This window comes from Wyeomyia smithii, chromosome 3 (assembly GCF_029784165.1).
Source record: "Wyeomyia smithii strain HCP4-BCI-WySm-NY-G18 chromosome 3, ASM2978416v1, whole genome shotgun sequence".
NCBI classification, from domain to species: Eukaryota; Metazoa; Arthropoda; class Insecta; order Diptera; family Culicidae; genus Wyeomyia; species Wyeomyia smithii.
In genome coordinates, this window is record NC_073696.1 from 170,756,657 (window position 1) to 170,780,853 (window position 24,197).

General features: G+C 35.5%; 2 protein-coding genes across 13 annotated transcripts in view; both read left to right on the forward strand.

Moving 5' to 3' along the window:
* LOC129732573 (cytospin-A-like) overlaps positions 1-24,197 on the forward strand; it is a 234,334-nt gene that overhangs the window by 142,985 nt on the left and 67,152 nt on the right. The gene's annotated exons all lie outside the window — the stretch shown is intronic.
* Positions 18,196-23,316, forward strand: LOC129732574 (uncharacterized). Of its 2 annotated transcripts, none has more exons than XM_055693564.1 (2): positions 18,196-19,924; positions 22,970-23,316. In XM_055693564.1, exons 1-2 carry the CDS (start codon positions 18,448-18,450, stop codon positions 23,170-23,172), a joined length of 1,680 nt encoding a protein of 559 aa, XP_055549539.1. In that variant the 5' UTR covers positions 18,196-18,447; the 3' UTR covers positions 23,173-23,316. The 2 variants fall into 2 exon arrangements, with proteins under 2 accessions (XP_055549539.1, XP_055549538.1); XM_055693563.1 differs by having other exon boundaries at positions 18,197-19,924; positions 22,958-23,316.

Genomic DNA, 24,197 nt, shown 5'->3' on the forward strand with positions numbered 1-24,197 from the left:
ATCACCATCTAGCGATGACAATCATTTCGACTGAACAATAATGGAGATACAGCAAATCATCAAACATCATTCCCATTGAAAATCATGCGGATTTTTCTCTCGACTGAAATGAAGTTTATCATCATGGCCGAGCGTTTTCATACCAGGTTCGTATATAGACCTTTCAGTTGGTCTCAAGGTACGATGCTTGTATAACAAAGCCCATTGCCGTATATTCGAGGCTCGGCTCGAAAGAGACATAATGTCAGTAAGATCGTAGCGCTAGCCCCGCAATATCCTGTGCATCAAACAGTTGGCTACGAATCTGTATAGTGAACAGCAGATCAAGTTCCGAATCGGTATGTAGCATCACGGCTTTGCTTTTTAATTTTTGCTGTATGCTGCATCCATTAACATATAAAAGCCTAGTGTTTTCACAAAATTAAAATTTCTTCGAAAAGTCTTTTCAAAATCAGATGTCTTCACACGAGCTCAAATGTTTTCTGTATGAAAACATGTTTTCGCATATGGCATAGCTGGCTAAAAGATAATGCACTGCATTTTTTACATTTAATTCCAATAAGTTCTTCTTACACAAGATGTAGAATGTGTGGATTTTATTCTGAAATATACTGGCGTGTTAGTAGAGTTGATTTGAAGAAACATTTTTTCGCTGACCTCAAAATTGCCTCAAACAGTTTAAAAAAGCAAAAGATAATAACGATTCCACAATAATTACATGTGTCAGATTGCTGCAAGATTTGAAAACATATACCAGAAATGAGCTTTCCCATATATTTGGAAAAAATCTTCTTTCCAGTGACACATAAAACAGTTGCAGCAAGTGCAAGATTCTTCATAAACGTCGGAGGAATTTTGTCAAATTCAGGACCTTTTAATTCGTCAAGTGGCATTATTGATGGAAAATTGTCTAATAATATTCTTTGAACAGGATAGACTTTTGCATTATATGCTTTAAATTTAGTATGGAATACAGCGTAATGTTGAAATTAGAGAACGGAAAAAAACTGATCAAAAATTTATTTTACCAAAAAAATTTCAATCGTTTTATAAATGTATTGATGTAGGTACAAATTAAAAAATTATACTTTATTAAATTGAAGAACAAAAGTGGCATAAATTTTCTTCTGGACTTGATTGAGGCGAAATTATTACTTCTTCGAAATCAATCGTATTCGTTAGTTTGTTTTGAAGTAGAATACTTCTCTCAGGAAGTTCGGCTACATAGGGATGTGAAATAAAAATCCAAAATCGAAAAAAGTGAAAAATATGTCCAATTTCAAATGCTAATAACTCGGTTAGTATTCGATGGATTTCCTTCGTTCTTGCAGCAATAGATTGGAAATTCTTCTAAGATTCTTCCCAAATAAAGATAATTGTAATTTTATTATTCACACTATTGTACTATTGAAAATAGTCAAGCTTTGTCAAAACGAAAAATTCGACCTCTGATTGGTCGTTATATGATTGCTTCCCAAGCACGGTCGACAGATTCTATACCTTGCAATTGAAAACATGCTATTTAGCCTATATAAAAGCCTGTTTCAGTCGAGTCCGCTCATAATAGTTCTAGACAGCGACAACAGCAGTCGTTCTCCCTTAGCAGTAGCACTAGCAGTGCAGTGGATACCAGCGATGGCGGAAAGCGGCCACAGCTGTGGCGTAGCAATGGATAGCGCACTAGTTGTAGCGGATTCCAGCAATGATAGCAGCTGGGCCAGCTGATGCAGGGACAGTGAATACCAACGACAGCGTATAGCGGCCACAACTGTACGGATAGCGTAGCAGTTGCAGCGGGTATCAGCATCGATAGCAGCTGATGCAGTGGGGCACTTCAATGAAATGCAGTCTCTGTGCGATAGCGGGCACTAGTAAATGCATTCAATGAAAAGTTGACTCATTTTGACAACACAGTTTTGAGTGTTAAATCAGCTTTTCACTGTTTATTTTATCACAAGAAATACTTTATTTGCACTGTCAGCGATAACGCCAAGATGTGATCGGTATCTTATCCGATATTGAATTGAACAACAAATTGTCCTTCTCAGGATGAAATAAAAACCTGATTGAAGAGTTAATATTTTCTCTTGAGTTAATTTACATTTTTAAATTTGTACTGAATTATCTTTTCCTTCAGTCATGAGCAAGACATCCGAAAAATTTTCATTTTCTGCATACAAATTAATTTTTCGCAAAACCAAAATTTAAAAATTGTCAAGCCCCAATCGTGACAAGCAACTTACTATATTTTTGAAAATGGTCAATCCTTGTTGAAGCGCGAAATTCGATTGATCTGACTAGTCAACGTTTATTTACTAGAAAAAATGATTGACACGCAAGCAGCCGGGATATCTTTCTTGTAAAAGTATTCTACTTCAACCTTGCGGTCGTGGCTTTGCACACAACCTTTCGTGTTTTTGACAGACAAAATTGATAGCCGAATGTTATATCTTTTTTTTTTGTTCATTCTGCACCAGCAATTGAGGATTGCAACCCTTTAAAGCGTTTTCTTCCTTGTTGAACAGCAACTTGACCAGATCGAAACAGCATAAAGCATTGCTGGTCTAAAAATTTGTTTGTAAATCAAAAGTTTGTTCTTTAAACAAAGTTTAGAATTCCTGTTAATGAGGGGATATAAACATCTCGTATATTTGATGTACTTGGCTTATATACTCTCAATGTGCTGTTTGAAAATAAGTTTTTTATCGTAAATTAGTCCCAAGTACTTAACCTCGTCAGACCAACTTAAAATAACCCCATTCATCTTGACAACGTGATTATTGTTTGGCTTGAGGAAAGAAGCCCTAGTCTTATGGAGAGAAATTATCATTTGAGTTTTAGAAGCATTGGGAGAGATTTTCCACTTTTGCAAGTAGGAAGAAAAAATATCTAAACTTTTCTGCAATCGACTGCATATGACACGAAGACTTTTTCCTTTTACGGAAATGCTTGTGTCATCGCAGAACAAGGACTTTGTGCATCCTGGAGGCAAATCAGGAAGATCTGAAGTGAATATGTTGTACAGGACTGGGCCCATGACAGAACCTTGAGGGTCACCTGCTCTGGCAGGAAATCTATCAGATTTTGAATTCTGATAGACAACCTGCAGAGTTCGATCAGTAAGATAATTTTTCAAAATTTTGATTAGGAAAATTGGAAAATTAAATGTTTGCAATTTCGCAATCAAACCTTTATGCCAAACACTGTCGAATACTTTTTTTATGTCTGAAAGAGCAGCTCCAGTGGAATAACCTTCAGATCTGTTAGCTCGTATCATAGTAGTAACTCTGAGAAATTGATGAGTAGTGAAATGCTCATGGCGAAATCCAAACTGTTCATCTGCAAAAATTGAATTTTCTTTGATGTGTGACATCATTCTGTTAAGAATAAATCTCTCAAACAGTTTACTTATTAAAGATAGCAAACTGATTGGTCGATTACTTGAAACTTCAGCTAGATTCTTATCCGGTTTTAAAATTGGAGTATTTTTTGCATTTTTCCATACTTTGGGAAAATATGCAATTTTGAAGCGGCAATTGAAAATTTTCACTAAAAATTCCATTGAGCTCTCAGGGAGATGCTTGATTAATATATTATAGATTCTATCGTCACCAGGTGCTTTCATATTTTTGAAATTTTTAATTATTGATTTAATCTCATTCAAGTTAGTTTCAATTATTTCTGCAGGTAAAAAATTCTGAGAAGAAATTGAATCATATTGACGTGTGACTTCATTTTCAATTGGACTCACACAATTCAAATTTGAATTATGAACACTCTCAAACTGCTGAGCAAGTCTTTGAGCCTTTTGTTCATTGGATACAAGAAAACGTTCACCATCTTTTAAAACTGGAGTAGGCTTTGAAGGTTTCTTAAGAATCTTCGACAGCTTCCAAAAGGGTTTCGAATATGGTTTCAATTTTTCAATTTTAGTCTCAAAATTTTGATTTCTCAGAAGAGTAAATCTATGTTTAATCTCTTTCTGTAAATCTTTATAAATAATTTTAGAAGCTGGGTCACGAGAACGTTGATATTGACGTCTGCGGACATTTTTCAAACGAATTAGAAGATTTTCGTCAGTTATTGGTGTATCAAATTTCACTTGAGCCTTTGGAACAGAATAATTTCTGGCATCAATGATTGCACATTTCAATGCTTCCAAAGCGGAATCAATATTCACTTCGTTCTGCGAATCAAGCTCATTGTTGAAATTTCTCTCAAAATGAGTTTTGTATCTTTCCCAATTAGCCTTGTTATAATTAAAAACAGAGCTCATAGGGTTTAAAACTGATTCATGTGATAAAGAAAAAGTTATTGGAAGATGGTCAGAATCAGAGCTGCGATTAATCCAAGCAACATGCTGACTATGATGAGAGAGAAAATATCATCGCACTCGTTTCTTTCTCTCATGAATAGCCAGCAACCATCACAGTAAGCGTTGAGATCCGACAAGTGATTCAATATCTTGTCTCTTTTGTTTCCATTTTCGGCTTCTCATTGTCAATCGTCGTGAATATACAGAGTTCACTCGGAAATATCACTGCAATGCAAATCAAGGTGAATTTTGGAATATCAAAAATCGTTTCAGTAGCGTGATTATGTCAGTGCCAGCTTTGTTGCTATCAGGATTTAAATTTAAATTTGATCTGCTTTGCGGTCCGTGACGATCCCAACTTAAGATATGGCCACCAATGAACTAGGTTAATAATTTCAAACCAGTGGTTATAGGTGTCGCTTGATGGGCTGGCACAACAACCCCGAGTATTCGGAACACAACCAAAACAGGTCCGCATTTTTACATTTTTCAATGAGAGGCATGGTAGGATTTTAAGCACTTCTAAGCACTGCTTTGATCGTCGGTACCATGTTACTGAAACATATTCCGGCTATATATCCGAAACCAGTCGATTAACTCCGGCCATCCTCTTCGTTTAAAGAAAATATGAATGAAAACTAGGAGAAAAGCAAAACCGTTCCGAACCGAAATTGAACAGTTTCAAAGTTGAACCGTGCCAAAATTTAACAGGATCTGTATATAAATATACATACCCATACATATTTAAAAGTTTTATCTTTTACCACCCGCGATTTATTTTTTGCCGCGAACTAACACTGTTTTTAGTTTAACCTACAACAAGCACAATATTCAAGAATCAATTTAATAAACTCATGCTGTCAAGAAACAAATAAAAATGCAATATTAATATATGAGATCATTTGAAAAATATTAATAGAATTCTTTTTATTACAATTGGTGTTATGAAGAAGCATATTCTCTACTGAGAATAAAAATGAATGATCATACAGATTCAAAATGTACCAAACTAAAATACGCTCAGTTACAAAACGTAGTAAGAGTTGTTTATTGACAATGCTTTTAGTCGGCGTGTGATCAAATGCTCGAACGATTTCGTTATTTCATAATAGATAGATTATTACTTCTCATATCCACTGGGTGTCAATAACTCAATCTGAGAAAACGGCGCATAGTTCGGTCTGATCGCACGCCGACCATATATCAATATCATACATATCAATTGAAGAAAAATCATTGATTTTATGTTTGGTATCCTCATAACATCATGCTGTCAAAATGAACTTGATATTTCTGCTGGTTCAATCTCAGTACAGACATACCCGAATGATCGAGAAAGATAGCAAGAAAAGAATGAGAGTGAGAGTTGACGCTAAGAGAATCATTGTAACATCGCAAAATCTTTTGTAATGAACCATGCATCGTAGTTGGCTGATTCTGATGTTGCATCATTTTGGCGTAATGTCAGTAGAATGATATTGACTTTCCGCAGCTCTGGTCAGAATCAAAGTCAGCATGTGTGATCAATTCACTACATACATGACTTTGATCTGTTAGCACCAAATCAATTGTTGATGGGTTTCTTACAGAAGAAAAGCATGTCGGACTATTCGGGGACAAAATAGAATAGTATCCTGAAGAACAATCATTGAATAAAATTTTGCCATTGGAATTACTTTGAGAATTATTCCATGAACGATGTTTAGCTTTAAAATCGCCGATTATAAAAAATTTCGAACCATTTCTGGTGAGTTTTTGTAAATCACCTTTAAAATAATTTTTGTACTCGCGTGTGCATTGAAATGGTAAATATGCTGCGGCAATAAATAAAATCCCAAGTTCAGTTTGAACTTCAATTCCCAAAGTTTCAATAACTTTCGTCTCAAGATGGGGAAGAGCACGATGTTCGATTCGGCGATGAATAACAATTGCAACTCCACCGCCGGAACCCTGAATCCTATCATATCTATGAACCACGTAATTGGGATCATATTTTAATTTTATGTTAGGTTTCAAAAATGTTTCAGTAATAATTGCACTATGCACATTATTTACTGTTAAAAAATTAAAAAGCTCATTCTCATTGGCCTTCAATGAGCGAACATTCCAATTTAAAATTTTGATCGTTTTATTTAAAATCATTGCTAAATTTTAAATTAGAAACAATTTTGATTGTAAAAGTTGTACCTATTTGAATGGCTTCAAACACTGATTTTGCCTGCAACATGGCGTTCATGAGATCGAACATTGCCTGTTGCAGAAAAGAAAGTTTACCTGCCGTAATAGGCCCCAGGCAGTTGACATTAGAGAAAATATTTTCGGTAGCAATATAAGCTGGGGTAATAGGTGTACAATTATTTTCTAGCGTGTTTTGCTTACCCATATTAGCGGTCATTTTCGAACTACCAACATTTGGCGGTAGAATGATCGAACTACCTGTAACCTGTGCATATGCTAAACGAGTATGCAGAGGGGTAGAAGAAGTGGGCGTTATTGGTACGCTTGGAGAATTTTGTTTTGAAGTTTGTTTTGATTGGGAAATTGATATTTGTTTACCTTGCCTTGCCTTAACAATTGCTAAACGGACTGGGCATTGGTAAAAATTTGACATATGGTTGCCGTTACAATTCGCACAGCGAAAATTCTTACTCTCTTTCACAGGACATGTGTCCTTTTCGTGAGAAGAGTCTCCACAAATGAGGCATTTTTGGTCCATGTTATAGAACTTTGAACCATGGCCATAACGTTGGCAAATGGGTGATATGCTTTTCACCTCCGCCAAACTTCCTATAAACTTCCCACTTTACAAGCACGTTATATAAAGCATGTGCTTTTTCAAAAAAATTGAAGTAATTAACCTCACTGCGGTTAAAATGAATTAAATAATAAGGGAAATTCCAGTGCGCTGACTGTTTTCGCCTCGTGACTTTTGTTTCATTAGAATTACTTGGGTAGGGGCTATGCCAAGTAATTCTGTTAAAGTAAGTTTGATCTCATCAACGGTTTGATCGTTGGTGAGACCTTTCAATACGACCTTGAACGGCTTGGCGCTCTTCGTATCATATGTAAAAAATTTATACATCTTTTCAGTTAAATACTGAATAAGACGATTACGACCCTTCATAGAGTCGGCTAATAAGCGGCATTCGCCTCTACGACCAATTTGATACGTAACGAAAAAAGTGATACGAAAAAAGTTAAAACAAATGTTAAATTCAAAAGTAGGTAGCCTTGAGAAAGACTGATGGGAAATAACTTTCAGGTAGTCTTTAAAAGACACACTGACGAAACACAAACTTTGAAGCTATAGGCAGACAAAGACCAGTCCACAAGCAACCGAAAACACGTCTGACCTGTAGGACAGTTCAAGACGCACTGATTTTCTAGTTGATCAAATAATCAATTCTTCCACTTTCGGCCAATACATCTTCAAATATATAAACTTTCACTAACTTCAGTGCTGGAAAAATGTAAGCGAAAAGTCACACGCGGAAAAGTTACGTCCATTCGCGGCCGCAGCTTACTGCGTTTTTTTTTTTTTAACATTGAAAAAGGGCCTATTTTAAAAAACAAGACATTTGAGATGTAAGGTATATGAATAATATATCATTGGATTAAGCAACTCTTGGAGAATAGAAAAATAAAAAATCATTGCTTTTTTACAAAATGGCGGCTGTACAGCGATTGCCGTGAACCGCTTTGTTTTTAAGTTCTTCCGCGGCAAGCAGTAGAAGTCGTGCTCAACGCTACCTATAACCAAAACAAAATTTTTTTCATTATCTACATAAGTGTCGCTACACATGATTATATTTTTAGAATTTTTCTTCGCAAAATGGCAACGGTTTGAAGAAAAAAATGCATTTTCGACAAAAAAAAACGACTTTAATTTTAAGAAGCTACAGTTAAAATTTCAAGTCAATCGGATGTAAACTTTTTAAGTTCTCCTGCTCGCCGATTTTGAAAGCATGGTTTTGAGAAAAACGCGTTTAAAGTTTCAAAATGCTATAAATCTTGAGAATCGCAATAATAAAGCCCCTTGATATTTTTTTTACCTTCAGTCAGCTATCCCTGCGTCGTGAAGTTGTCATTCCTGGGCTTTATTTTCCTCTTCTTCCTTTTTGTTATCTGATGTAAGGCTGCGCCTAGCCTCTTTCGCGATATCAGACATGCAATGCTCAGCGACTTTGACGCGGTTGGCGTCCGATCTCACGCAAAAATCAAATTTGTCACTCACATTTAAGCACTTTTGAATATTACTCACAGTTAAAACATATAGAAAAACTCAAACAAAGAACGTACACAACGAGAATGGCTGATCGACTAAACAAAGGGAAATTGTGAGTAAACTCTTGCTGTAGAGATGCTATAACGGTCGAAACTTGATGCAGCGACCTTTATACTTCAAGTTTGAATCACTATAACGATCATAGGTAACTTCTTTTTAAATAAATTTCTTTTTGAGCGTCTTAGTAGAATGGAATTGAATATTGAGAATAGGTTATGTTTCCATTTAATTCTACTACAAAAATGTACAAATTTTTGTAGTAGAATTAAATGGAAGCATAACCTTTTCTCAATATTCAACTTCTGTTTGTTTACAAAGCCTCGAAAAAAAAAGAAAAACGAGCATCGCCAAAATAAACGAAAAATGTTATTTTGAAGCATAAAAGTTGTTCGGTAAAAATAGGTTTAAACGAGTTTTGAGTATAGATCAGTACTTGGGCGATGTAGATTTTGATTCTAGGATAGTTTTAGCATGATTTAAGCCAATAAAAAAAATGATAAGAAATTTTTTTTGATAGATATTACCCCTTAAGAAATTTTCAAAGCCCATTTCAGCCCTCAAAAATGGTGTCCACATTTTTCTTACGTATGAACAAAAAGCTCAAAAGCTTGCTCAGCAATTCGAGAGTGTTTATAACTTCAATTTGAACGTAATGAGTTATTTTTAAAATAAAGTATCCCAAATTTATGATCAGATAACCACTCGAGAATTTGTTTCTGCAAGGGTACTGGAGAAAACAAATTTGAATGAAATAGATCTATTATCATGAACTTAAAAAACATGAAAGCCCCAGGAGAAGATTGAATTTTTTATATCCTCATCAAAAGCCTTCCTGAAAGCACTTTGAATTTGTAGTTAAAATGTTTTGACAGATGCTTTGAGTTAGCTTATTTTCTCACAAACTGGAAAAAATGCCAGTCACTCAAATTTTAAAACCTGGAAAAAAATCCAGCTGCGAAGTATCAAGTTTTCGGCCAATTAGTTTACTCTCCTCTATTAGCAAACTTTTTGAAAAATAATTCTTAATAACACATATTAATGAGAATTCAACTTTTGCAAAGGAACAGTTTGGTTTCCGATATGGGCATTCGACTACTCATCAGTTACTTAGAGTAACTAATATGATCCAAACTAATAACTCTTAATGCTATTCCTCTGGAGCTGCTCTCCTAGACATAGAACAGGCTTTTTGCAGTGTTTGGCGTAGAGGTTATATAGCTAAAATGTTCAATTTTCGTTGCGAAACAGCGAACTTTTTCAAGGTTGTATACGTGTCTAACGCGTAAAATATTTGACGTCGTACGCACACAATCTCTTAGAGTAATTTTCTAAAACTTTTATATAAAACGTGTACTGTTACAAGATAGAGGAGTTGTTTTCAATGCCTCCTTAGCATTAGGATGTGGGTAAAAATAAATGTGTGAGTCACACATATACTCTCTCTCTCTCTCTCTCTCTCTCACACACACACACACACACACACACACACATACACACACATACACATATACGCACAAATATACGCGCACACATATAAGCACATACATGTTGGTTTTTAAAGGGATTCCTGCCACCGGCTACAGCTGACCACAACAACTTGCTCTTTCGGATCTTCTCAACAACTAAAAAACTTGCATTTACTTTAATAAACTTTGATCCAGAAGTAAATCCATAGCAAGAACTGATCTCTTGCCCTGTATGCCGAATACTGATCATTGATTTGAGACACTATGAGATATACCATAAAAGAAATTTTATAGAGAGCAATAAACTGCGAAGAGAAATGATTAAGAATAATAAGGGATGTCCGCTACGGTTTTTATTCCGACATACATACACACACTCACACACATATACGCACATCCACACACATATACGCACATCCACACACATATACGCACATGCACACGTACACACGCAAACACACATACACATATATACTCACATATACACCCCCCCCCCCCTTTCATTGTTTTAAGTAATTCCTTTCAAGAAGTTTGCGTATGTTCTGGGTGAGTTTCCCACGGCACATTGGAGAACGTCTATTATTTACGTAACGCAAATAATTACCTTCTTCGACCCCGCTCCTATGTCACTCTTTTTTTTTTGGACTTTTTTAATAATGTTTCTATGAGTTGTCAAGCTTTTCAACCCCCCTTTCGAACGTTACATACAAATTGGATGACCCCTACATGTTTTCTTGCACATTTCCGATCACGGAAATGAATTTTGGGCTATAAAAAAATAAAAATTTTGATTCGATTTTATACACAATTCGATTTTACGCACATTTCTAAAACGAGAATGTGCGTAAAATCGAGGTATACCTGTATTCGGTTATTTTCGGCTGTTTCCCAGAAGTTGCCATTTTACAATTCAAACTGGTGTCTGAGGTCAATTTTTAGCTCCTTGCATCATTCTGGATCCGGTGATACTCATATTGGGTGATATTTGGTCACTTTAGGCTATTTTTCAGAAACCGTAAGTCGCCATCTTGGCTTTTAAAATGGCATTTGGAGACAATTTCTGGCCCCTGAGCGTCATTCTGGTTGAAGAAACACTTATATTGGGTGGTATTTTGTCATTTTTGGCTTTTTTTCCAGACACCGGAAGTCGCCATCTTACAATTCAAAATGTTGCCAAGTTCGATATGTGGCTTCAGTGCACCATAACAATCCCGGAAATACCCATATTGGGTGGTATTTGGTCATTTGCCGCTGTTTTTCAGAAACCGGAAGTCGCCATCTTAGATTTCGAAATGGTATTTGGAGACATGCCAGAAGACGGAAGACGGTGTCGAAACATTATGGACATGTTTGTTACACCTAAAAATATTCACTTGCCAAATTTGGTTATATTTGCTTGACTGGCTATCGAGCTGTGCGAAATTTGAGTTTCATTTGTATGGGACCCATCCCTTATAGGAGAGGGAGGGGTGTCAAACCATTATGGATGTATTTGTTAGCCCTAAAAACATTCACCTGCCAAATTTAGTTCCATTTAGTTGGTTAGTTCTCGAGATAAGCAAGCTTGTGTTTCATTTGTATGGAACCCCTCCCTCACAGAACAGGGAGGGGATTCGAACCATTATGGGCATATTTGTTACCTTTAAACATTCACATACCAAATTTGGTTGTATTTGGTTGATTGGTTCTCGAGCTATCTATTGAGACCCCTCCCACCGGGCAGTGTGTGCAGTTCATCGTTGGCGTGCTGAGATACGGGAACACAATAGTAGAGGGTGATTCGACTTTGGTTTAGAACTATTTATACCTTTCCCAGTAGTTTAATTGGCCAAAACACCTTGCCGGAGACAACGGAGATTGCGGGTTCGAGTCTCGTCTGGACGAGGGAAAAATTTTTCTAAGCCTAAAAGTCACACCTTCTATTCCCGTTCATTTTCGCATCCTCGCAAACTGCATACATTGCACGCTTTACTAAAACTTAAAATGTAAGTCATATGACAAAAATGAAATTAGTTCGTAAAGTAAATCTAGCCAACGGAGCTCTTCCGTGATACGCGTTCGGAGTCTAGCCACCGACTAAGGTGTCTCATCGCTTGCGCCGCTGTAGATATAATAAGTCATTATACACTGTGTGCGTGAAGAGATCACTCTCTCAGTTATAAAAAATAAACTCCCACCGGGCAGTGTGTGCAGTTCATCGTTGGCGTGCTGAGATACGGGAACACAATAGTAGAGAATGTCCATAATGGTTCGACACCCCTCCCTTTTCTGGAAGGGAGGGGTTCCATGCAATTGAAACACAAATTTCTGCACATCTCGAGAGCTAAACAACTAAATGGAACCAAATTTGGCAGGTGAATGTTTTTAGAGTTAACAAATCTGTTCCATAATCGACCTCAGGGAACATATGCTTCCCGAAAAGGGAGGGACGTCGAACCATTAAAGACATATTTGTTCCCTCTAAAATTATTCAACCATAATGATGCTCAGAGGCCAGAAATTTTTCTTAAATACCATTTTGAAATTCAAGATAGCGAATTTCGGTTTGTGAAAAACAGTCTAAAATAACCAAATACCATCCAAAATGAGTATCTCTGGAACCAGAATGATGCAATGAACCAACAATTGACCTCAGGCACCATTTTGAATTGCTAAATGGCAACTTCTAGGAAACAGTCGAAAATGACCGAATAATACTCCATATGGATATTTCCGTATTCAAGATGATGCATAGAAACCAAACATTGACCATGGACACCATTTTGAATTTAAAGACGACCACTTTTAGTTTCTGGAAAACAACCAAAATAACTAAATACCTCCCAATATGGGTATTTCCGGTGTCAGATTGATATCAGAAAATCTGCTGAAAATGACCGAATACCACCCAATATGGATGTATTCAGAATTAATGCGATGTACAGAAGCCAAAAGTCTAAGATGTTGTCATTTCGATAAAACCAATCATTTCAAACGATTTTTGACTTTGATCATATCCTATGGCCGATTCGCAAAGAATCGCAAAGAATCAATGAATTTTCATAACTTTTAAGCCACATATCAAATTGTTATGAAGTTTGTTATTTGTAAGTTCGAGAGATGACTGGTTCGTATGACTCTAGTTATGTTCAAATAAGTCATGTAATCTTTGAGATAATAAACTTTCGTTGTTCTATTAACAATTTAATACATAGCGGTCGCTTAAGTTCGATTATAATCAAATGAAATGGGAACGTATAGGGCAGCCAACCACGTGTTCAATCATAATTCATCAGTTAACCCTTAACTAGCCCGCTCATCTGATAATAATATTGATCAAATCGGTTGTGTAGTTTCTGAGATAATGAAGTTTCGTGATTTTCACATTTCGGTACATAACAGATGAAGTTACAGTTCGATTACAGTAAAATTCAATAGGGTGTTATGAGCCAGCTAGACTTATTAATTGACACTAATTTTGTGGAAATCAGGTCAGCCATCTCTGAGAGAAGTGAGTGAGTCCAAGTAGTATTCGGAATATGTTCTTTTTGATAGCTGGATTTCACATTTTTAAACATAACAGGCAAAGTAATAGTCCGATTGCAAAACAAATCAATAGGGTCTTATGGGGCAACTAGACCTTCCATTTGACACTGATTTTATGAAAATCGGTTCAGCCATCTCTGAGAAAAATAAGTGAGATTAAGTACTCTTTAAAACACGTTTCTTGTCATGACTTTTGAAACACGAGTTCAATCTTTATGAAATTCAAAAGTTAAGGGTATTTGAGGTAGCCCTTTCATTTGAAATAAATTTTGTTCAAATCGGTTGTGTAGTTTTCGAGATAATGATGTTTCATGATTTTTACATTTTGATACATAACCTCTAAACTAAACATCCGATTACAATAAAATTCAATAGGGTCTTATGGGACAACAAGACCTTTCATTTGCAATTAATTTCATGAAAATCGGTACCGCCATCTCTGAGAAAAGTGAGTGAGAATAAAAATCTGCACATACACACACACACACATACAGAAAATGCTCAGCTCGTCGAGCTGAGTCGAGTGATATATGCCATTCGGCCCTTTGGAGCACTTTTAAACTTTCGGTTTTGCAAGTGATTGCTATACCTTTCTAGGAGAAAGGCAAAAATTTTCACGTTTTCATTTCCGAGCCTATATGGATCAGACAGACAGACAGACAGACCGGACTGCATTTTTATAGGTATAGATTTTTACTTTTTACCTTTCTCATTTACAAGCAGAATGTGAGAATCAGTAATGGCATGAACTCGTGCAAAGTTGAACTGAGTAACACTTTTCCAGATTTGAATCCAATTTGAATCTGCTTCCTCTCGATAGTTTGAGTTTTTTTGCACCGCACACTCTGATCGATTGAGGCTAAATGCGTGCAATGCATGCAGTGCACGATGTATCCAACGATACAGGCGATGATGTGACGCGATGAGTTTTGTTTTTAGATCGAATTTATGCTTTCAAAGGACAATGCAACAAACTGTTGCAGCAGACGCGGCGCGAATTTCATCGCAATTCGATTTTTATGCAATTGTTGCTATGCAGGATTCAAACTCAAATTTAACTCAAGTGTAATGCACTGTTAGTAGGGTTTACGTGCAAACCGAAAAATGTGCAAGCAAGTTTTAAAATTCACTTGGATACGAGTGCAAAGTCACACTGCCTACTCTGGTGAGAATCTCTGTTTTGTGACAATACAAGCATTTCCGTAAAAGGAAAAAGTATTTGTGTCATATGCACTCGGCTGCAAAAAAGTCTAGATAGATTTTCTTTCTACTTGCAGAAATGGAAGATTTCTCTAAATGCATCAAAAACACAATTAATTAATTTTCATCATAAACCAAGAGTTTAATTTTTCAAAATCACCAATAATCACGTTGTTATGATGAACGGTGCGATCTTAAATTGCTCTGATCAAGTTAAATAATTGAGACTAATTAATGATAATAATCTTACTTTAAAAAATAAAAGAATATCCAATCAAAGTGCAATAAGGTGTGGGACTAGTTCGTCAGGGGTTTTCTTCGTCATAATTTTTGCTTCATTCTAATGAGAAATATATGACGAGGAAAACCTCTGCCGAAGTAGTCCCACACCCTAAATATAAAAAAGTGTATATCCTCTTATCAAAGGAATTCTAGGCTTTGTCCCAAGAACAAACTGTTAATTCACCAACAAATATTTAGACCAGCAGTGTTATATTCAGTTGCCGTACAACCAAGAAGAAGATGCTTCAAAGCACTCAGAATAAACTTCTGAAAATGATATTGAAGCGTCCTCCCTGATTTATCACGAATGAACTACATAGGCTTACTAATGTGGAAACATTAGAAAACATGGCAAACCAAATTATAAATAAGTTTCTACAACAATCGTTGTAATCTTCAATCACAACGATTAGCTTGCTTTATAGACAGTAAAATAGGTGTTGGTTTAGGTTTAAGTTTTATTTTAATTCATTTTTGCTTGACAAGTAAGTTTACAATTTTGCTACGAATACCTTCACCAAACTGCGACATCAATTACAATCTGTTCATATAATATAATAAAATTTAAAATATTTGTAATAGTGTTGATATATCACCGTTTGTGGCAGAACATACAACATAAGTCCTAAACAAATATAAGTAAAAAATAAAAAATTTACTTATTCTTTTGCCTTGGTTTCTGTGTATGGTTTTTCATGTATTTTGACGAAAAAACGAAATTCCCCCGAGCTTGAACACATTTCACCTTAAGGGACAACAGTGGCACCATTTTGAATTTTTGATGTTTTTTCGACGCCATTTTGTTTCAAAGCCAAATATCAAAGTTCTAAGAGTTTGTACACATATTAGCATTTTCTTACCCATCTTTAAAAAAAAACAGATCTTAAATCTGACAAAAACTGAACTCAAAACGGTGATTCTACGAAAACGGTTCTGGCATGGTTTTAGTATATTTATAGCGAAATAATATCGTGTATGCATGATCGTTAATGGTAATGCGCTAAGATCTAAAAGTGATGGTCAAATTGTGTCTTATATTGAGTAAACAAGTCTCAGGAATCGATTGGTAAGTGTCTGATCTACGTAAAATATCATAAAACCATGTAAATTTCGCCCCAATACTAAAATAGGGTTGTCTCGACGTTAGATTAACTTATTTGAAATCTGGTTAATGTAATATTAAGAGTGTAAGCGATACTCAAAGATACAATAACAATTTGTCTTTACATGATCCTCCTCCTTTTGCGGGGAGGGGGTCGCATTTTTGCCAGGACCAGTCAAAACATAGAAATTAAAGATGGTCGGGTTTGGCTTTTTTCAGACCCGTACCCGATTTTTTTTTTGGGTCGATTTTGTATACCAATTTGAAGCTGCCCTGAAACTTTAAGCTTCGAATGGTATTGAAATGTTAGTGATTTTTACAGTTGCATGAAATAAGATAGGTTTCGAATAGGATTAGGTTTCGGGTTTTCAGACCTAAACCCGACATTTTCAAATCCGAATCCGACATTTTTTTCCACCAAACCCGAACCCGACCTGTACCTGACACCTTCAAAAATTTTCAAACCGGAACCCGACCCGAATCCGACACTCGGGGCGCGTTTCTCGTAAATGTGTTCAAAAAGACAATTTTTCAATTATTTGGAATTGTTTTAAACCATTTATCAATGTCTGCGAGCATTTTCTTACGCTTGGACACCCTGTAGTGTATAACGAACAGTAAAAAACTTGGTTGTGAAAAGTCGAAAACAATATGCTCGTCATGACGTTGAAGAAAAATCAGGTTCTAGGCCCGGATTAATGAGATAGTCGAATTCGAATTCAAATAATTATAAAAAAAAACGAAATTTAATATTTATTTTATATACGTGTTAGAATCGTGAATGTCTTTCGAATAACGCGGTAAGACCTCTTAATAAAATACATTATTGATGAGTTATGATTGTATGCTATGCTATGCTCTCCTGCCTGGGAAGGCTGTTCAACCATCCTTTGTCAAACATATTTCGAATAAAAAAAACTGTTAGGAAGATATTCTGCTTCACTCCTCACTTCAATATCAGGATAAAAAAACACGTAATCTGAACTAAAAAACTGGTAGCCATCCTGGAGCGGAAATACAAAAACTATTAATTTTTATAAAAATAAAATGCATGTTTGTTACGTTAAGAGGATATGTAAGCATAAGAATAGTCTTAAATATATAAAACGACAATAACAGCAATTAAACCGAATACTTTTGAAAACAGTTTAGTTAGAATCCCAGGAAGAGAAGGAACAATTCTTCCTGATAACTTGCGTCAAAACGCAATAAACCACTTTAACTCTGATAGTTTCTTTTTTTGCTTGTGCTGAGCATGACGCGTGCTGAAAATCAGTCTGCTATAGGATGGTTCAATATTTCTGTATTCTTTGTGCCCAGCTATGTGAATTTTATGCATAGTTTTTTGTTAAGTGAACATTAATGTGCTCGTTTAAAAATTAAATGTGTATCGGGAATTTTCTTATGATTTTTTTTTGAAAGATTAAACCTTTGTATTTTCAGCCTTTCATGTACTTTCAAACAATTTAACACATAGTATAATTTTGTCATTTTAATTACGCATTCCACAGCCGTCTGAATCCACACTTCATTGAGGTTTAAATAGGGTATGTTAACGAATAATACCCCCAATTTCGATTTTTTACGCCGATTACGAACTATGAGTTTAAACACTGAACATTCCAATTTCATCGCTAGATTTCATCTTTTAAGTTACTTTTTTTTGCTTTGTTATATTATACAAAGATGCAGTTTATGAATATTGTGTAATTACACAATTTTTGCTCGTGTATAAAGTATATGTGTATCATAACAAATTAACGAATGTAATTGAACACAAGACATTGCATTTATTTTCAGAACCAACTGCTTGTAATATGCCATAAAGCTAAAGCGTATTGTCGGTTGCAATACCCTATTATTTACATTATGTTTGTAAATCATCGATTCCTTTTTGAATTTCCTTCCGTTTGTCCCTTCTATGCAACCACACCTTTTGGGTTCGTGCTGTCTCTGGTTCATGCGTGCAGCCCTTACAACAACGCTAGATGTATTGCTATAAATATAAGCGCATTTTCATAATCATTGAGTTTTAACGGACATTTTCCCCTAACCGAAAGGAAACATTGCTGTTCGTATTGGTGATTCATAAAATGCTTAGGGGAATGTGATCCAAGTTTGAAACCGTCGCGCAGATGTACACAGAACATTGACGGGTTCGTAACGATTGTAATATTCGCGATTCGTAAGAAAGAATTGTTTTATCAGTGTCTGTACTTTTTTTTATTTTTTCAATTATTACTTGGGGCCAAATATTATAGTGTAATTAAACATGTCAAAGCACAACTATACAAATCCTGCCTTTTGTCAGCAGAGTGAATTTGTTTCGGGAAATGCGAACAATACTTGTGCTAAAGGTGCTTACAAATCTTCATCTAGAATTGAGCGAAATAACTTAACGCGATCATATAATCGCATAAGTTCAGGAATAGTGCGACAGAATAGTTTCGCTTGCCATGGAATCGAAACGTCCTGCGAAAAATTAGTACCAAATTCAAAGAGTGACCGAGTGACTGAAAAATATGCATCGAACACATCTATTGTAGGCGCCCGTTACGGTTCCGTTTCTTCTATATTGGACACATCTATAAGTAATAAGCAATTAAGTGGGCGTTACGCATTAGTTCCTGTAGAAGAGATTCCAGTAACCGACAAAAGTAGATACACTGTTCTACCAATGGAACACACATTGACAAACGATTCTTCTTCGAGAACCATTAGAAGTCAAGATAATATAGATCGTTATTCAAGTATAACCGAGCTAAACATCGAACCAAACAATCTTTCGGATCAATTTTGCAGCTTACCTCCTCTTACAACACCACCACAATCTTTAACACAAAATAGACTCAAAAATGCTTTTTCATCGGATTTTGGCAGTAAATCATTTGTGTTATTCGATCAAAAAAGTAATCAACGGTACGAGGTTGTACGTACAGAAGATAATGAAGAGTTGGTCGATCCAAACCACGAGATCATACAAATGCATAACGGCAGAGCTCATCGTTATGCAGTAATTCCCACTGATAATAACGAAACGTGTCTTACCGAAAAAATAAAAGAAGATTTTAAACAACCACCAACTCCGCAAAGAGATAATGTGTATGATACATACAAAAAGTCACTTTGTAATCTAACACCTCAAAGGACTCTTAGTACAGGAGAAACATCATCGCCAACACAACAAGCTTTAGCCACTCAAATGTTACACGAGTTGCTCAGTACTCCAAGACGAGCTGATATTACACCTAGTAATTCACCACAGCGTCGCGACAACCAACCAAAAATGGTCTCGAGTACCCCGAAGCGCAACGAATTTAAGCCGCAAAAGCTTCAGTATGACCGCTGCCTTCAGCAGGCACGCGCCAAACAACAACTGCACCAGCAACAACAAACTCAATATGAGGCAGCTGTGCGCACAACAGCTGTTATTACCCCTCGTTTGAATGTGTACGACAATGGATGCTACGGGGAAACGATAACATCGCCTGAACTAACGGACAAATCTTGGCAGAATGCTAGTTTTCAAAAAATTGCTCATGCTTCAGCAACAATAGGTGCAGTTTCACTTATGTTGATTCTTTGCGGATTTTTGAATTCTGGACTCAGTCTTTATTTCACATCTAAAATCGGTCGAGAATATTATCTTGACCTAACAATTTTTTCCGGTTTTGCTGCTATTGCATTAGGTATCCTGGGATTTAAATCACGGCAATGTAATTGGCTTCCGAATCGTAATTATATATCAGGTAACCATACTTAAACAGAATCAACGTCTTGGGCAAGAATGAAGATTTATAAAGATATTATATGCTAGCAAATGAACGCTTTATATAACTGCAGGAGCTCACAGAGACTGCAGAAGCGTTACTTTACATACTTGTCTGACCGAAATTACTACAGAAAAGCTTGTAAAACAATAAGGTTTTATCATTCATCAAAAGTTCAACATTATAGAGTAAAATCATTTCAAATCGCCTGGAAATACGCGAAAATTTAATCGACCATTTTTGATTTGAATGAAACTTTGCACACGTATTTGGCTTAGCAAACTGAGCATTTTTCACAGGTGGAGACATTTTTTACACCCATGAGCTACTTTCTAAAAGGGCGTATGCCTTTTGGCATAGGTTTTATTCGAAGCATTGTAGCCCAGAAACCGTTGGTTGTATAGAAAAACTGTCTGAGAATGAGTTGTAGGGAATTGAAAATGCACCATAAAAAAATATACACTGTACAAAAAAAAATTTTTTTTTACCAAAAAAAATTAAAAATAAACATTAAATTTCAATTTAAAAAAAAAGAGTTGAATTTTTTTTTTAAAGAAACTTGACGTTAATACGCAACTTTTAAAAAAAAGTCCAGAATGGAGAAATGAAAACTAATTTTTTTATGGTAGATTAATTTTTTAATGAAAATTCTAATTCAAACATTTTTCAAAATATTTGTATTCTGATGATTTTAAAAGATGCAGAGAGTCATTTTGAATCAAAAAGCTCTTGGTAGTAAAAATTCTAAGGGCATTGGTTTTCGAGTTATTTCTAATTTAAGCTCGAAAAATTAAAATTATTTAGAAAAATACACGTTTTTCTTAATTTGTCCATAGTTCTCCAGCAAAAACCATACGTTCATTGGAATGCTTGATCAAAAATATACAATTCATTCTTTGACAACAAAACGATTGGGCGAACGGTTCTCAAGAAATGAGTTCAATGTTCTAAGTGATATAAATATATATTAGAATCAAATATTTATTTTCGAGTTTTATTATCTAAGGAACATATTTTTTTATGACATAGATACTTCACAGAACTAGTTTCACCTTATATTTTATATACATCATAAGTAAATGATTTGTCATCTTTTGAAAACAGCTTCGATTGTATCTTATTTTCTGAAATCGGAACAAAAGAGTAATACTTTTGTGTGGCAGCTATTATTTTAGATTTTTTGAAAATATTGCTCCATTCTGTTACTCTTTTTTCATATTCTTCATATGATACCCAACTAAATGACATTTTTGATGAATTGTTATTACTTTTCTGATTAGACCAATCATACAATTCTTTTGCGCTTGTAATGGGATGTTCATGTTCTTTAGCTAAACTTGCATTTCCTGCCATTCGTTTTAATATGCCACCAATTGCATCGCATGGGCCTTTACCATGAGAAGTCGCAAAAAAATGCCACTCTGCATCGACGTTATATTTTGTTTCGAACTTGCAAAGACTTGCAAAGTTTTTTCTATTTTTATATTGTGAGGCAGCTCCATCAGACATTAATATCGCTTTTTTCAACTCTATTGTTGTTTTCAAAAAACTCATTAATTTGGCAATGAACACCTGAACCGCAACAGTATCATGATTGGAGTTCCGATATTATGATGAAGCTGATATTCTTAAGTGTTCCAGATTCTGAATAGTAAACAACGAAAGGATGAATGGTGGCTTGACTATCATTCCAATAACTACACGAATCACAAATTGATAGAGACGTATTAAAATGAGCTTGACTGTTCAATATTTTTGATTTTGCAATAACGTTTTCGTTTAATTTGCGTAAGCTTGATGAGCACCGATGATCAGGAAAGGGTTTACATCTTCACAAAAAGCAAACTGTTACTAACACATCTGGAGTAGTGCAATCGTATTTATATACGAAAACAGATACTTTACGTACTTTATAAACAGTTATTATTAGTAAACAAGTAGATAGTGTTGCACGACAAACATATTTTTTTATAAAACATTCGGCAAGGGGGAACAACGTGTAGGTAGGCAAAGGTTTAGCGCTTGAGTTATTTATCCAATCGTTTTGTTGTCAAAGAATAAATTGTATATTTTTGATCAAGCATTCCAATGAACGTATGGTTTTTGCTGGAGAACCATGGACAAATTAAAAAAAAACGTGTATTTTCCGAAATATTAATAATTTATTGAGCTTAAATTAGAAATAACTCGAAAACCGATGCCTTTAGAATGTTTTCTACCAAGAGCTTTTTGATTCAAAATGACTCTCTGCATCTTTTAAAATCATCAGAATACAAATATTTTAAAAAATGTTTAAATTAGAATTTTTATAAAAAAATTGATCTACCATAAAAAAATATTTTTCATTTCTCCATCCTGGACTTTTTTTTAAAGTTGCGTATTAACGTGGTCCCCGTGGTTCTGTGGTTAGCGATGTCGGTCGGTTAGCTCTCCCACACGATATCGGGTTCGATTCCCGATCAGGTCGAGGATCTTTTCGAGATGGAAATTTTCTCGACTCAGCACTGGGGCACGGTGTATCGTTGTACTTATCCTACACATGCAAATGTGCCAAAAACAATATCGATAACGAAGCCCCCCAGGCTTGCGTGCGATATTGTTTTTTTTTTAACGTCAAGTTTCCTTAAAGAAAAATAAAAAAAAATTCAACTCTTTTTTTTAAAATTGAAATTTAATGTTTATTTTTAATTTTTTTTGGTCAAAAATTTTTTTTTTGTACAGAGTGTATATTTTTTTTCTGGGCTACAATGCTTCGAATAAAACCTATGCCAGAATGTAACTCATGGGTGTAAAAAATCTCTCCATCTGTGAAAAATGCTCAGTTTGCTAAGCCAAATACGTGTGCAAAGTTTCATTCAAATCAAAAATGGTCGATATTCGACCATAGGTCATTTCGCGCGATCTTGCTCTATACTAAATTATATTTTTGCATTTGACCAAAAAAGTAATATCATGCCTAGGACGTTGAACTCTGAAGGAATTGCGAGTATCAATATCTGTTTCATTAATCAGGTTATATCCTAGTGACGATATTTTCGCTGTTGAACTGTTGCGCCCAGCTGATACTGATGACCCTTCACCCGTTCCCGGGAACACCATTACACGACGTTACCACAGGAATCATACTAGGACTCTCTTCACTTACCTTGTTGCTAATAAGTTTGGGAGCCGTTACATCCCGTTGGTGTCGTGTACCTCCTCCTGATAATCGTGTAGCTATAGTTTAAACAGAGATGTGTACTAATGCGTTATACATATGCGATAACTGATTGAAATAAATAATTTATAATATATTGAGTTTAACTAGCTATTAAAAACTCTTTTGTACATTTTAAAATTCTGATAAATAAAGTGTATTTGTTTTAGGATAATTTATTGTCATATTGTATTCGACAAACCGTGTTATTTGATTTGCACAGGTTCCAGAGAAACGTGTACGTTGTATGTCTCACACAGGCAGGGATGAACTTCTCTCCAAAAATGACGTTGTTCTTTTTCTGACTTTCAATTTATTTGTGCCACCTAGTCAACAATTATGATTGTTGTCACGAAAAACAATGCATCCATTATGAGATTATTATCCTTAAAGAAGTGTATAAACCGAATTATGAAGCGCTTTTGATTTTTTTTGTAATCAATATTTGTCACAGCTTAATAATTTTAAGACAGAAGAAGATGAAAACCCAAATTAATCCACCTAGCAGTGAGACCCAGCCTTTCTCATTCAAACACATTTTTTTTTCTTCATCTATAGTTTATTTGACACGGCACAAATACAATTCAATGTTTAACGGCGCCAATTATATCTGGTAGCTTACTTTCTAAAGTATCTTAATAACTAAAAGCAAATTTTTTATCCTCGCTGCCGACTACGAGCTGAAACTAAATCTAACTTAAAGCTAGAATATTTTGCATTAAAAGCACTGGTCTGCTGTTTGATGGTTTTCATTGCCATAGGTAAGCAGCATATTAAATTTGTTCCGCTGCTGGGCCAAGATATTACGGACTGGCATATTGGGTTGTTTCCATCGGGCCTTGAGAGTATCGTGCGGGTCTAATTGATGTTTCCGGATCCGGGGTCTTAACGTGTTCTTGTCGTTTGGTTGGATGTAGGCGGAAGGGGATAGGACTAAACTGGGGCGTGGATGGATTTCAGGAAAACGTATATAAGGGACATGTAGGATAGGTCACGGCTCGCCAAGACATCACGAACAGCCGGCTGCCTACCTTCGGCCTGCAGGGAAGCTATTAA

Excerpts from the sequence above, each read along its gene's own strand:
- LOC129732574 (XM_055693563.1), top strand. The coding sequence starts at position 18,448 with ATGTCAAAGCACAACTATACAAATCCTGCCTTTTGTCAGCAGAGTGAA. Across the intron at positions 19,925-22,957 it reads GAATCGTAATTATATATCAG|GTTATATCCTAGTGACGATA; the intron begins GTAACCATACTT and ends TTCATTAATCAG.